The following is a 15,120-nucleotide window of genomic DNA, read 5'->3' as shown; positions in this document are numbered from 1 at the left end:
ATGGCTTACCCCTGCCTGCTGGACTCTGTCATAGAGGTGTTTCTTGGGGATGGGTTTTTGAGGTTCATGCTTGATGTACCAGTAGAGCCAAGAGGCCTGGAGAACCAGCATCAAGACTCCTCCAAAGAGGACAGACAGGATGATCACAAACAACATGGCTGCTAGATCACTCTGTTCTCCTCCAGAGAAACACTGAATAGAATGAGACAGGTGAAAGACACTGTTATTTGAGGAGTGATATCATATTATCAAGATTACAGCACTTGTTATAGCATGAAGTACATTGAAACATGTGGCATAATATAACTAGTGGTATGGCTCCGCCATAATGCATGATAGGTCTATAGTCCATGTGGATAATGTATGATTACATTTTCACAAATTAGAAAAATATCAAAATGACATGTTTGTCACAAATGTGTTGAATGTTCACCTTCCTTTTGACCTACACATGTAGGTTTAATCAGATGAATGGAAGAGTATTAATATATTTGGGGATTTTAGGACTTTTACTTGACTTTGACCCTTTCAAAAGTTTATGCACTGAGTAATATTCAAGATATGGAGAAAAAGTGCAATTTCTGTATTGAACAGTACATTGTTATCATTTTCATCTTGCCTTTGACCCTTGACCTTTGACCCAAAAATTCATACGAGAACCACTGTAAGGCAGAACATGCATAAATATGTACCAGGTACTAAGTTTCAAGATAACTTGAGCCACTTCTGAGATATGGAGGAAGAAGTTAAGTACAGCACTTTCACTTGATCTTTGACCTTAAGAACTTTGACCTTTTTGGCAAAAACACACCAACTTCCCAGAGAATCTTTATTGGGTTATACATGCATAAACCAAGTTAGAAAAAAAAACAATCCTGCAGGCATTGCACAAATATGAGAGAAATAGTAAAATTTTGAAGCAATGCTCTTGACCTTTGCCCCTGATAATCAGTGCCAGATCAGTACATGCATAAAAGACTATGTGCCATGAAGATACCTTAAACCATTTCCAAGAAATGAAGAAAAAAGGTGAAATTCTAAAATTTTTTATTGACCTTTTGACCGTTCACCTCACAACCCCAAACTTTCCCCAGAGAGTCTTAATTGGGTAATACATGTATACACTAAGTTTCAAGAAAGTATCTTCAGGCATTGCATAGATATGGGGGAAATAGAGAAAATTTGAGCATTTGACCTTGACATTTTGGTCTTCGACATTGAGTAGGTGCACCTAAAAGTTGATAGGCACAACTTCACCCCCTAATACACATACATGCCAAGTTCCATGATACCTAAAAAGGTTTTTAGTTATGCTGTCCACAAAATTTATTATGGACAGGACGGACAACCAGAAGACATAATGCCTCCAGCACCACTTCGTGGCGAGGCATAAAAACTATTGTTTTGATGTTCAAATACGATCTGAAGATGCATTCCTTACATACACACACACACACACACACACACACACAAAGATGGTATGCACTTGTGCAGAGAAACCTGCAATTCTTTTTTTTTCCAATGCCTATCCTATCCCTGATCTTGCAAGTCTTGTGTACATTTATGCCCAGTGCAGATATAGACTATTAATTGGATGAGGTGATGATTCAGCTTTTGAATTGAGGATAACATCCCCAGTATTCAGTCACTTAAGCTTTTTTGCAATATTTTTCAAACTCTACTAGTACAGCAATGTATGTGAAATATATAAAATTTCTTTAATCTCAATTTTCAATCTGTTGTAGCTGTTTCCAATATCTCTGTATTAAATTGTCTGGCTGCTGTCAATCACGCTGTCTGGCGACCCCAGTTATTTTTGTCGACACACGAACTTTCTTTCTGCGCCGACACTGACAGGTGCGCACTACATTCTCCGCCTTTGTCATCTTGCCGAGGTACGCATATTTCACATTCTACCAGTAGTCGGATTTTCATAAACACACCCCTTGTTTTGCTGTCACGGGCACAAACTACCAATTAGTGGCGAGCTGTGCAGTCTCACCAGCCAATTACCACTCTCAAAGCTCCTGCCCGTGACGACTTTTCTCCGACCACGCTGTTTCATTTTCCACGCTTCCTCACACAGAATATCACACAGAATTTCACAAAATCGCAAAATTTATCACCTTGAAAATTCCCCAGTATACGATCACCGACACCAGTATTCGGTCACGCAATATGCGCGTTCAAAGTCAATGCCTGTTCAAGGCAGCTGAAAAATGGTGCCTGTTCGTGACCAAATACTGGGGACTCGGCACTTGCATTCAACCCTTAAATTGTACATTGAGACACTGTATCGGCACATACGGAAATTTTGTTTTTCTTTTGCATTTTTGAGGATACCATCACACTCCAAGCTTGCGATAAGCAAAAAATTCGGCAAGAGAACGGCCTATTTTCGCGATTTTTAGCGCTTTTTCCGCGACCCATACTCTTAAACCTGGGCCTTATCTGTGCTCAATTTTGGAAATTAGCCCCAAATCTGCACGTTTGACGGTAACATTCAGGATTTTGGATGGATTTTTGGAGGGGGCTAAGGGAGTTACCTGTTGTGAATGAGTGTGCAAGTATGTGAATTGATGTGATTTGATTTGTGTGTGTTGTGACAGTTGAACGTACTGGCTGGTGACTAGTGATAAGTGACCGAATACCGGTAGCTGACCGAATACTGGTGCTCTTACCCTAGTACGGTATCTTCTGTGATTAACATACGAAACTACTTCAAATAAATAAATGTTTGGTTTCAAAGAGCATACAATTCTAGAGCGAGAACTTCAAAGTTTCTTCCATGAAAATTGGTTTTGACATGGCCGAGATATTACAATTGAAAGTAAAACAAAGCGATCCAAATACAGATTGTTCCCATTTTTAAAATCAAATTTAAAATGTTACTTATGACATGTTAAATTACTTATGATGTGATTTGAATGATGTGAATACATATGATCACTTTGTTTTGAATATCTCAGCCATTTCAAAGCCAATTTTCATCCTGTGTTAAACTTTTAATTTCTCTTAGAATCAAATTTCGCATATCAGTCCAGGAAACCCGCTCATGAGGACCGCTCCCGCGTACGAGGACTGCCCCGCCTCATGAGGACCGCCCCCACGCCTCATGAGGACCACCCCCATGCCTCATGAGGCCCGGGGGGAACGCCTCATGAGGCCCCCCTATTCACTTCTATTCATCTCACATCTGACGTATAAATTATCACAACTTAATTGGCACAGTGATTTTTTGTTACACACACATGTCCACTATCGATGATGAAAAGAAGAAAAAATCCTATCTGTTTTTTTTTTCTTCAAAAATCGAGTTTTAATCAACCGATGCAGAGCGCCCATTAAAACACGTTCATCATGGATAGTGGACATGTGTGTGTAACAAAAAATCACCGTGCAAAGTTGCGACAATTTATACGTCAGATGTGAGATGAATAGAAGTGAATAGGGGGGCCTCATGAGGCGTTCCCCCGGGCCTCATGAGGCATGGGGGCGGTCCTCATGAGGCGTGGGGGCGGTCCTCATGAGGCGGGGCAGTCCTCGTACGCGGGAGCGGTCCTCATGAGCGGGTTTCCCGGACTGATATATGCTCTTCAATATTTCATTAAAACCAGAACATAAGAGGTTTATTATATCTCCAGAAACTTTTTATCTCAAAAATTATCATTAAAAAATGTTGGAAACCTGAAGCCCCATCTCAACTGATAATGCATCTTTTTTATTTTGAGCAGACACAATTGCAATCACAATGTCTATGACCATGGCCCATGCACCACCACACCAGACAGACCAGACCAGCTGATCAGACATTATTGTCTCACGGCAAATCTATCGACGCTAATTATTTTCTTAAAACTTCTATTTACTACCGTAGTAAATACCGGTACTACTCCAACGTCATACGTACGTGAAGGCAGCAGCTCCCGGGAGATCATCAGATGTGATTTTTCTTTCCTGTTGACGCCGTATTGTTCATGGGGAGGTTATTAAACAAATGATAGATCTATGAGGCGAAGAGTGCTGTATTCTCGGCATTCATCTGCTCCACTGTAGTTTATATCCCGTGCGATTATTCCCACAGAACTGTGTGTATACATTGTATGTGTGTAGAGTTCTGCGGCGACTCCCGTGAAAGTACAAGGAATTGCCGAGTGTATGTATTTGTTATTTTTGTTTTATTTATCCCTAGATTACAATAATTTTCCAAATTATGGCCAAAAAAGATTATTTGAAATATTTTTTAAACGTATTTGATAGATAAAAATGATTTTAATAGGAGAGGAATATACATTGATAACCACATTATGTCTCCTTACAGCTGAGTTTGGAGGAACGAGGCATATTTATATCTGTACTAATTTGATCTGTACACTCACGCGCGCTCCCGCACGCGCGCTCGTCTCCGATATCCCGCAGTTATTTTTCTTCGGTCGCCGCCACAATGACCGCTTCGCCTTCGTAGGTGTTTAGTGAGTAGCTAGAGTAGCCAGTACTTTGGCCTTTCCGGGCATACTAAGCAATCCGTCCAAGAAGGATCAATTGCTAATTGTGTGTGACCATGCTTCAACAGTGCAAGAGAACCAGGATTCAGACCTGATTTCCTCTCGTTATAAAAAGGCAAACATAAACTTTAATAGATTCCATCCTGAGGACAGGTTCAAGCCAATTAAAGCTTCTGAGTTCTGTCACCGCGTTGTCAAAAAAGGTGAGACATTATTGGTCACAAGTTTAAGTTTACTTCTCTTCCGATTCAGACTTCATAAAATTTTGGAAGTAAAATATACTAATTTACAGACTGATTTACAAATGAATGGGCATCCGCACCCACCATCATCATGGCAACTGAACTGTCCAGTCTAGTTTACTTTAGTGTAGAGATCTCTACTCTAGATTGTCTAGGGTTCTAGAAATTGTACTTTGTAGAATTGATGACTGATAAACTTGAAAGTTGTAATTTACTAGAGTCTATGAATTTAAGTTGTATTTGCAATTTGTAATTCAGGGTCAGCAGGCCAGTGCAGGGAGAACATTTAGAGAAGACATTTGGCTTGCTAGAGCATGAGAGGTCACTGCAAGCTGCCAACAATGCAACATATTTAATTTGTGACATGGATGTCATGGACCTCATACTCGTAGCTTAACTGGTAGAATTCTACAGTGGTAATTTTATTGTGAATTAAAATTATTGCAATTGTTTAGTTCATCATGCACTTCAGTTGACGTACGTCACATGATGTGGGTGACAATTGATATCACATGATGTGGGCTAAATTTACATGTGTCAATAGGTATGTAGACCTACATTTTACATACATGTTCTTTCTTTGTTTTTGTTTTTTCCTTCTGGGGGGTTTATTGATGTCCGTAGTGGACGAGGGAGCCAGATACACACAACACAGCATGCACAGCTACATAGCATGAACCAAAATGCTACCCGCAGACTTTCAGAAAGGATTTATAAGCAATGTTCTTTGAGATTATTATTGTGCCCAGTACTGTAAAACGAGGAATTTTCGCGTGCATTTTAATTTCGCGAATTTCGCGAGCGCCAAGATTCGCGAAATTAAAATGCACGTGAAAGTTCTTGTCTACAGTATATGCATTGAATGCCAGTGGCAGTTTGCGAAAATTTCATGCCGCAAAAAAGGCCGTTGGCTCCAATTCGCGAAAAATTCATGCCGCGAATATATCATGTTTTACAGTAAGTCAAAGACAAAGTCGAATTCAAAGAGTAGAGTTTACTAGAGGGCAATTCAAGAGATCTAATCCCTACAAATGTAGCTACCCGCGTGGAAAGGTCTTCATCAAGTCATGTCATGCATGTCATGCACAAATTGTGTACAACTCTACAAATTACAAACTTCATAAAAATCTCTTAATCATTGTTTCCCATGATGGCGTGAAGTGCTGTATAATGTATGTTTAATTAGAAATGCACTGAGCCAAACCCGAAGCAAATCGATTTTGTCAGTTGTGCAGGTGCTTTCAACCTCATCTTTTGTTTTTTTCTCCATTCTTATGTCACGCTCAGTGTATAAGAACTCAGCCTCAGAGGTAGCCATCATTGTCACCTTAATAGAATAATGACTCTTTTATATTAAGTTGATTTTAGTAGGTGCCCTGTACCCATATTATATATAGGCTAAGAATATTAGTGATCACAAGTGATTTTTAAATTGTCTTGATCTTAAATTTGAACTAAAAAGGTCCACTTTTTTCTTTTTATGAACCCTCCCCCCATAAAAATCCTAGTTATGGGTCTGCATACATATGGTAGAAAAGTAAGAACCAGTAAATGAACAGTTTATAGTGACACTATAAAATGCTACCGGGCCAGCCTGTTCCTAAGCAAAACACTTCCAGGCCTTTTTTGTTTCTTTCTCCTTTCTTCTATGTGTATGTGTGTAAATTAAGTTTTCATGTGAAGCCATGAGGATTCTGGTAACAGGTGCATCTGGTCTTCTGGGGCGTGCCCTCATGAAAGAGCTGCAGGCATGTCCAACCACCGAGCCTCTTGGACTGGCCTTCTCTCGGGCCAAGGATGGTCTCCGGAAAGTGGACATTAGAAGCGAAGAGGAGGTTCGGGCCGTCATGCAGGAATTCAAGGTAACAGGACCACCATAGAACAGTGATGATAGGAATACATTTTGAGCTACAGTAATTTGTGTAAACTGCATGTAAATGTACACATTGTATGTGGAAAATTGTTGAAGATGGGGCAGTATTAAAATAAAAGATCATACAGCTATCCATCGCAAATATATGAAGTAAATGCACTACAGTATTCAGTATAAATCATGTTGTAGCTGTACATTGCACTCTACATGAATACAAGTGTACATCAGGAGCTTCCCTTTAAAGTAATGGTATCTATCATATCCTAGCCTTTTCAGGAAGCTGAGTAGAATAGTAGATCAGTGTTTTGATATCAAGAATCGTTTCTTAATGTCCCCCCCCCCCCCCTCTCTCTCACACACTTGCACGCACACACTTTGAATCTATGTTTTTGCTTACAACAATGTAGTGAAAAATCAGAAGAAAAACAACATTAAATCCATTTAAAGCTCAGGATTTTCAATGAGTTCCTCCCCACACTAGAAGTATAGCCAAACTAATTTCTATAACTTATCAAGAATACATACAGAACTGACCCAAGTGGACTTTGATGAGAATCTTTATGACCAAGAGCCAGAGGGAAGGTCATCATCAAGCTTGTTTGTTTTGAGATAAGGTGCTATCAGATTTGGTGGTCAAATTCCATATTCAGTAATATACCGTGTATCCTACTTTTTACCATGCCTTTTGATCTCAGAGAATGAAAAAAAAAACTACACCCCGACCTCAAGACTTTGATTGTGCTCCAAATGAAAAGTGGTGTTTTCAACCTTTAGCTAAAAAAAAAATCAATAAATGTATTTGATGGAAAATGCTGCATTCCAGCTTATAATCCTTATGTACTCATTCATTGCTGTAGGCTCACTCTGAAATTAATATTTTCTGAGTAAAATAGTTTCTGCTTAAACAAAAACAAAAAATGATGAAACAGACCAACAACAAAAGGCCACACAAATATGCTGCATAAATGATGACATTGACATTGATCCCACATATAGAAATTGTTGTACTTTTTCCAATATGCCCTATAAATATGTTACTCAACTTCAAACTTTGTAATCGTCATGACAACTTTCCAAGCCGTCATCAAACAAATATATATATAGCCAGAAAGGTATTTTGTTCTGCCAATCGCTCCCATAAACCATCTTCCAAAAGTTACATTTCATTATTAGAATTAATGTCAAATTGTTCTTTTATTCTTTTTCTTTTTTTTTTATTTTCCAGCCAAATGCTGTCATTCATGCAGCCGTAGAACGTAGACCAGATGTCGTCGAAGTGAATGAAGAGAGAGCTAAGAAAGTGAATTGTGATGCCACTGAAGTCATTGGAAAATTAAGTGGTATGTTGGAAGGTGCATTCTATTCTTTTTTTTTATGACTGAATTTGATGTTCACACAGCGGTCAATGCAAACAGATTGTGAATATATATTGCTAATTGTCGCTGTCACCATAAGAATTTCAAGGCTCTATTGGCATTTGTTCCTCTCTCTCTCTCTGCCTGTTAGACTTGATAGCTGTCATTTTTCTTTTTTTTTTAAAAGTCAGCAGGTCCTCTCAGATGTAGCTGGGAACGTCAGTCCACAAGAAGACCGTGATGACACAATGGGAATGGGGGGGGGGGGGGGGGGTTAGATAATCTATTTTTGAATAAAGCATTCACAGTTAGTTTCCAGAAATCTGAGGAAATCCACAAAGAAAACGCTCCAGTGTGTATGCCAATGGGTAGCCAATGTTTAGTAAGCATTACTCATATTTTTGTGGAGTTATTAGACAGTGTGGAGGAGGTAGGTTATTTGAGACATGCCTGAGTGGGTCACTTGGTATGTGCGACTTTATATTTGTCGTAGATGTTGCATCCACATTTCTCTGAAAAAATTGACCTTTAGATATGCATCTCTTCCTTTGGAGCTGCAAATCATTTTTGCAAAAAGAATATGTTGTTTCATTCCAATTTCAAAAGCATCCATGCTCAGGAATATATAGCCTTATCCAGACAAGTGACTTGATGCTGAAACTGAGTTTGTATAGATCATGTCATGTACCAGTATTTTAGAGTTCTACCATACTGTATGTTGGGAAAATGCTACTTGCTTTTAGCTGATTGCATGTTTTGAAGCTCTTGTTTTTATGTCTTTGTGTTTGTTTTTCCCTTTTACCAGCTGAATTTGGCGCCTATGTCATTTTTATCAGCACGGATTATGTATTTGATGGCACATCACCGCCTTACAAACCATCGGATGCCACCAACCCACTCAACAAATATGGCCGTCAGAAACTGGAAGGGGAAAAGATCATCCGGGCCACAAACCAAAGTATGTTGCTTTTCCACGGAACATTGAAATGTACATGGGTATTGTTGTAATCACTGAAGTCATTTCTTATTGTGATTTGTATTTGTGCTTCCCGTTTGCATTTGAGTCCCCCCCCCCTCCCCACCACACCTGCAAATAAAAAGCACAGAAAATCCATTAATATATAGGAAAGAAGCCAAAATTTCTTAGTAGATGAAGAAGTATGTGCTTAGCAGATATTTTCCTGGAATATAATTTCATGACAAGTAAATGCTCCCTTTATCTTGTGGATCAACTCAACAGAGCCTACATGACCCAAAGTTTCGAATGAAGGTTAGCTCAAGCGCTTTTATTTACGTGTTTGAAACTCTCTGTAGATGTGTACACATCCTCTGTGCACATTTATGATTGTGTCTATGTATGTCTTTAGCTGTCACTTGACTTGTGAATGATTAGGAAGGATATTTACCTATGCAAAATGATCAATTTATTTGTTTTCTGCTGTATATGCTACACAATTTTGATTGTCCGTCCAGTCCTTTTTCATGCAAGTGTTAGATATTGATTTCCTTAAAAAAAATGTTTTAGATGAAATGTGCATTAAGTGAAGATTGTCTGGAATATTGTTCATTCTTTTCAATATGATTAGATAGTGCCGTTCTTCGAATACCCATCCTTTATGGACCACTGGAGACGATAGAGGAGAGTGCCGTCACGATACTGGTCAAGACGATCAGGAATAAAGACAAGACAGACCTGATCGATGACGTCTGTACTCGCTGCCCCACCCACGTACAGGACATCGCTGTGGTCTGCAGACAGATGTGTGAGCGATGGGAAAAGGTGAGTACTGACGATGACATCCATCGTCTTATGCCATTCTTCTCCTTGGGAAGAAAAGTGATCAAATCAACAATCTAACCATGGTCAAGACAAATTCAGACAGTGTTTATGATTTGGTTAATTTTTGTCTTGCCTGAGTAGCAGAAGTAAGACACAGGCATCAATTTTTGTCTCGCCCGCTGGAGGTGAAGGCGAGACTAAGGGATCCAAATGGCGTCCGTCCGTCGTCCGTCCGTCGTCGGTCACAAATGTTAAAGTTTACCTGCAAGACTCTCTTATGATGCATAACTTGGCAACTGTTACACCAATGGCAGCCACACTTGGGTGATAGAAGCACTAGGGGTATCTTCATGTTATGGTGTTGTCGGAGGTCATGTGATGATGTCAAAGGTCATTTGAGGTCATATATTAAAGAGTATGTGCAAGACTCTCTTTTCTATGTTAAAGTTTACCTGCAAGACTCTCTTTTTACAAATAACTTCACATAAGTTGCTTGGATTACAACCTAACTTGGGTCATAGATGCACTGGGGGTACCTTCATGTTATGGTGCCGTTGGAGGTCACAGGATAAGGTCAAAGGTCATTTGAGGTCATACGTTAAAGTTTACTTGCAAGACTCTCTTATCACACTCAGCACATGTTGCTACAATGGCAATCAAACTTGGGTGATGGTAGATGTCTCTTGGGAAGTTGAAGGTAACCACAAGGTCAAAGGTTACAGACAGGGGTCAACGAACTTTTAGGGCCCAATGTTAAGTTTTTAGGGCGCATTTCGTGTATGGCTCATAAATTTTGATCCCTTTGTCCGTTTGTGACCAAACTTGGATGGAAGATGTCCCTTGGGGAGATGAAGGTCTTCACAAGGTCAAAGGTCACAGACAGGGGTCAACAAACTTTTAGGGCCCAATGTTATGTTTTTAGGGCGCGTTTTGATTGTGGCTCATAACTTTTGATCCCTATGTCCGTTTGTGACTAAACTTGGACGGTAGATGTCCCTTGGGGAGTTAAAGGTCATCAAAAGGTCAAAGGTCACAGAAAGGGGTCAACAAATTTTTAGGACCCAATGTTAAGTTTTTATGGCGCGTTTCGATTATGGCTCGTTACTTTTGATCCCTTTGTCTGTTTGTGACCAAACTTGGATGGTAAATGTCCCTTAGGGTGTTGAAGGTCACCACAAGGTCAAAGGTCATCAGCAGGTCAATTAACTTCTGGGAGTTATAAAAAATAGTAATTCCTTGTACGCGAATGGGCGAGACAATTTGGCGATTGCCTTGTCTGTTGTCCTAGTTGGCAGCATTGTTGTCGGCATTGTCAACAATTTGGTATGCTCTCTTTGAATTTCCACAACTATGAGCTTTGACCACCAAACTTACACCACAGGTACATAACCTTAAAGTGCAGGTTAATTTTGATTATATGGGTGCAGTCCGACAAGGTCAAAGGTCAAAATGTTAATGAAATTTCTCTGATAAGTACTGTACTCACAGTATTTTGGTGTACGCTCAATAATTTTTCAACAGATTTGAGCTATGACCACCAAACTCACAACACAGGTACATAACCTAGAAGTTAAATGCCAGTCAAGTTCTATAATGATTATGGTGAAGTCCAAGAAGTTCAAAGGTCAAAAGGTCAATGAACTTACATTGAAAAACACTATAATCACTTTTGCGATACGCAGGCAGGTGAGACATAGCTTGGCGTTTGCCTTGCTGATCAACCAAATGCCAGCAGCAAACTGCAACAAGCCAACATATTATTTTATAATTATTTGAACATCTGGTAGTGCTGACCTGTTTGACAAGTATTGTAAAACAGAATATATTCGCAGCATGAAATTTTTACAAATTGGAGCTGACAGCCTTCTTTGCAGCATGAAATTTTGTGCATTGCCACTACCATTCAGTGCATATAGTGTATACAAGATAGTGTATACAAGAAATTTCGCATGCATTTTAATTTCGTGAATCGTGGCGCTCAAGAAATTCACGAAATTAAAATGCACTCAAACATTCCTCGTTTTACAGTACATCTCGGTGATGGTGTGCTTTTTTTAATCATCTTCCCACAGGATCCTGCATCAGTCACCCAGATCTTCCACTGGTGTGGTGGGGAGCTCATGACCAAGTACGCCATGGCGACCACCATTGCCGACCTCTTCCAGCTCCCCCACGAGCACCTCCGGCCGAACCCGGTCCAGCCAACCGGTGGGACCCTCAGACCGAAGGACTGCACGATGGACCGCACAAAGCTGGAAGAGCTGGGCATCGGTCAGACCACCTCCTTCAGGGAAGGGATGAAGGAAGCCCTGGCTCCGTTCATGAAGACATAATCCTGATATTGTGATCAGGCCTAAATTTATGATTTCTATGGTTGCTTTGTCCACGGAAATCTGATACTGTATACGCTGAATATTTCACGAGGTTTTTATTTTTGCAAATTTTGTGAGTCAGGTGCTATTCGCGAAATTAAAGGCACGCGAAAATATTGACTCTGATCCCGATGTGAATGTGACGTATGTGTGTACACTTCTCCGTTTAGTACAGCACTCCACCATCGCAAATTTAATCTCTCGCGAAATCGTTGGGAAGTCCTGATTTGCGAAAATTTACACTCGTGAAATATATGGCGTATACAGTATATTTCATTATATCGTATCATGTGTATGCACAACAGAGTAGATCAATCAAGGAGGTACTAGGCAAGGGCAATGTGGACCGATGTCTGCATGATACAATCAAACCTGTCTATTGCAGCCACCCCAGGGAGACAAAAAAGAGTGGCCTTTACAGACGCGTGGCCACTATACACAGGTTCTCACACATTTTATGCGTACCACATACATTTACATGTATTATTGTTGCTATACATTTTTAAGTACTTTTGATACTGGTACATAGTACATGTATATTAGTATAAAGTAATCATATGTATCTGTATGAATAAGTTAATATCTTGTAGTGCTTTGAATAGTAGCACTATTGATTTTATTATTATACACTAGCGTGCGCAGAGCAAGCTAGCTTTTTACCCATGCATTACTGTGCCTGAATGCCGAACGAATAAGCGATGGGGGTCATTAAACTGTTTGCCATCCATAAATTGTTAGCTCAGCTGCAGCTCCTAATATGTCTGTGGCTTTTACAGAGAGTTGATAATCTACTGCAGCCATGCACAATTGGTGACCACTGGCCACCTTTAGACAGGTGGTCACTGTGCACATGGTCTTGAACATGACATTTTTTTCCATCAGGAATTTTATAGTGGCTGCAAACTGCAGAATGGCTGCTATGGACAGGTGGTCCTTAAGGCAGGTTTGACTGTGTCATGCTTCGTTGGAGAAAGACAGAATTTTCTGGTAGGAACCCATATTTGCCAACTGTCCTTATTTGATGTGGACATTCCCTATTTTTTGGCAATGGAAAGTGCCATCTTTTGACTTTTTAATTAATTTTTTTTACAATTTTTTTTTCAAATTCTGTATGTAGTAATGTATAGGAAATGCAAGAATGTCCCCGTTTCTCAAGATAGTACTCCAAATTGTTCCTATTTCTTAGTTTTTAAGGTTGGCAAGTATGGGAACCTAGTAACTTGAATGAATATCACACACCGTCCCATTTTCTCATCATGTCTTCTGTGGAGAACTCACTTCTTCATGTGCCACTGCTATTGCCACTTTTTTCCTCATTGGGTGATGGACCCACGTCTAGCACATATCTCTTTGAAGCCCTTCCTCTCTTCCCCCTCACATTTTGATCATATGACAACCCATCCTGAGAAAAGACTTTGGGTGCGTTTGAGCGCTCTCCTAAAGAGAAACGTACCGTACCGAACCTATGCCAGAGGAGCGCTCGAACACTGATAAAGTGTACCGCACCGTACTGAACCAAGCCAAAAGTGGAACACTTCCAGATGTGCTCCAAAAGGGTACCAAAAGCGTACCAAAAGTTTGCATGTGAGAATGCGCATATCATGCACATACATCACAATGCAAAGACATAATTCTCTTTGTTTTGGACAGCTGTAAGTAGTTCAAGCACCAGGTGAATGACCCTCTTGCTACAAAAATGCATGACCTTTTCTAAAAATAACTCGGGGAGGTATGCTTTCTCAACAGAGCTCTCAAACGCTTCAAATGTGGCACAGTTCGGTACGGTATGCTTTGGTTCAGTTCACTTTGGTTCGCTTTAGAGTGCTCGAACGCACCCTTTGAAGCACACTTCAATTTTCTTTTTAGTCTTTCTTCAACTTGTTACAGCCTATACATGCTTCACTGATCTATCACAAAAATGATAATGTGAATACATTTTAGAAATATTACTTTATGTTTTAAAGTACTTCCGTCCACAAAATCATGAACAAGTGAAATTGAAATTGGCTCAACAACAATAAAATAATAATGACAAGAGTAATCAATAATTGTGCAGAAGCTTATATTCATATGCCATTGAAGGTTAATCTAATGCAGTGCCAGCTCGCATTCAATGAATGCTTAACGTGTGTGAAATCAAACTACTGTATCAAAAAGTGTTTGGAACAACATTTAGCAATCATAGATGTAAGACTGCATTGATCTTGGTTAAAGGGGAAAACAGCAGACACCATGAACATTGCATATTATGGAGACAAAAAAACAACAACATATGAGCATAGTCTTTCTAATTCTAGCAACATATATCTGATACATGCAATGTTTATTTTTCAGTATTAAAGGCAATTTAACGTTTGTACCTATGTTTCATGTCAAGTGGATGACAATTGGGTCACGTGAATGAATTTAAAGAAAGCCTTTTAGAATTTGATAGCCAGTCGGTCGCCGTCACCGTCAATGAATTTGATGTAATACTTATTTGCTTATGACTATATGCTAAGGGGTGGGTGAAACTAAGGAAAGTATAGAGAGTGAGAGAAACAAATATATGAAAGTATTTAATACTTATTTGCTTATAACAAGATGCTAAGAGGTGAAAGACACTAAGAAAAGTATAGAAAGTGAGGGGAACTAATATATGAAAGTATATAATACTTATTTGCTTATGACAAGATGCTTAGAGGTGAAACAAACTAAGAAAAGTATAGAAAATGAGGGAAACTAGCGAATACAGTCAACCTTGCCTGAGTCAAATTTATTTGGACTGAAGAAAAATAGAGAAAATATGACTTAAGAGGGATTAAGCTCAAGAGAGTATAAAGAGAAGAGGACCTGAAAAGACCTTCGACTTTCAGGCGATCATATGACCGGTGCGAGGTCGACTTAAGAGGTTGACTGTACATGACACAGAGTAATGCTTCTCAGTGAGTCTATGGTCATCATATCAGAATTTGACTGTGTACATTGTGACTGCCTTTTATACTGCCATTTAA

General features: G+C 39.5%; 2 protein-coding genes across 2 annotated transcripts in view; one reads left to right on the top strand and one right to left on the bottom strand.

The window, feature by feature from the left end:
- The window catches only part of LOC139722868 (PDZ domain-containing protein 8-like), a 32,035-nt gene extending 28,006 nt beyond the window's left edge, over positions 1–4,029 (bottom strand). The window contains exons 1-2 of the mRNA XM_071634151.1: positions 3,911–4,029; positions 10–192 (exon numbers count right to left, since the gene is read on the bottom strand). Coding sequence (XP_071490252.1) covers positions 10–156 — 147 coding nt within the window. The 5' untranslated portion in view covers positions 157–192; positions 3,911–4,029. The remainder of the gene's footprint in view (positions 1–9; positions 193–3,910) is intronic.
- Positions 4,030–4,664: 635 nt separating this feature from the next.
- On the top strand, positions 4,665–12,615 carry LOC139722858 (methionine adenosyltransferase 2 subunit beta-like). Its single transcript, XM_071634144.1, has 6 exons — positions 4,665–4,708; positions 6,418–6,609; positions 7,846–7,960; positions 8,781–8,933; positions 9,562–9,755; positions 11,828–12,615. The coding sequence occupies exons 2-6, from the start codon at positions 6,433–6,435 to the stop codon at positions 12,086–12,088; spliced, it is 900 nt and encodes a 299-aa protein (XP_071490245.1). The 5' UTR covers positions 4,665–4,708; positions 6,418–6,432; the 3' UTR covers positions 12,089–12,615.
- Positions 12,616–15,120: the final 2,505 nt, after the last annotated feature.

This window comes from Diadema antillarum, unplaced genomic scaffold, assembly GCF_040938485.1.
Source record: "Diadema antillarum isolate AM-2024a unplaced genomic scaffold, OU_Dant_1.0 scf00000014, whole genome shotgun sequence".
Taxonomy (NCBI): Eukaryota; Metazoa; Echinodermata; class Echinoidea; order Diadematoida; family Diadematidae; genus Diadema; species Diadema antillarum.
The sequence above is the reverse complement of the archived record's forward strand: the minus strand, read 5'-3'. Positions and strand labels throughout refer to the sequence as shown.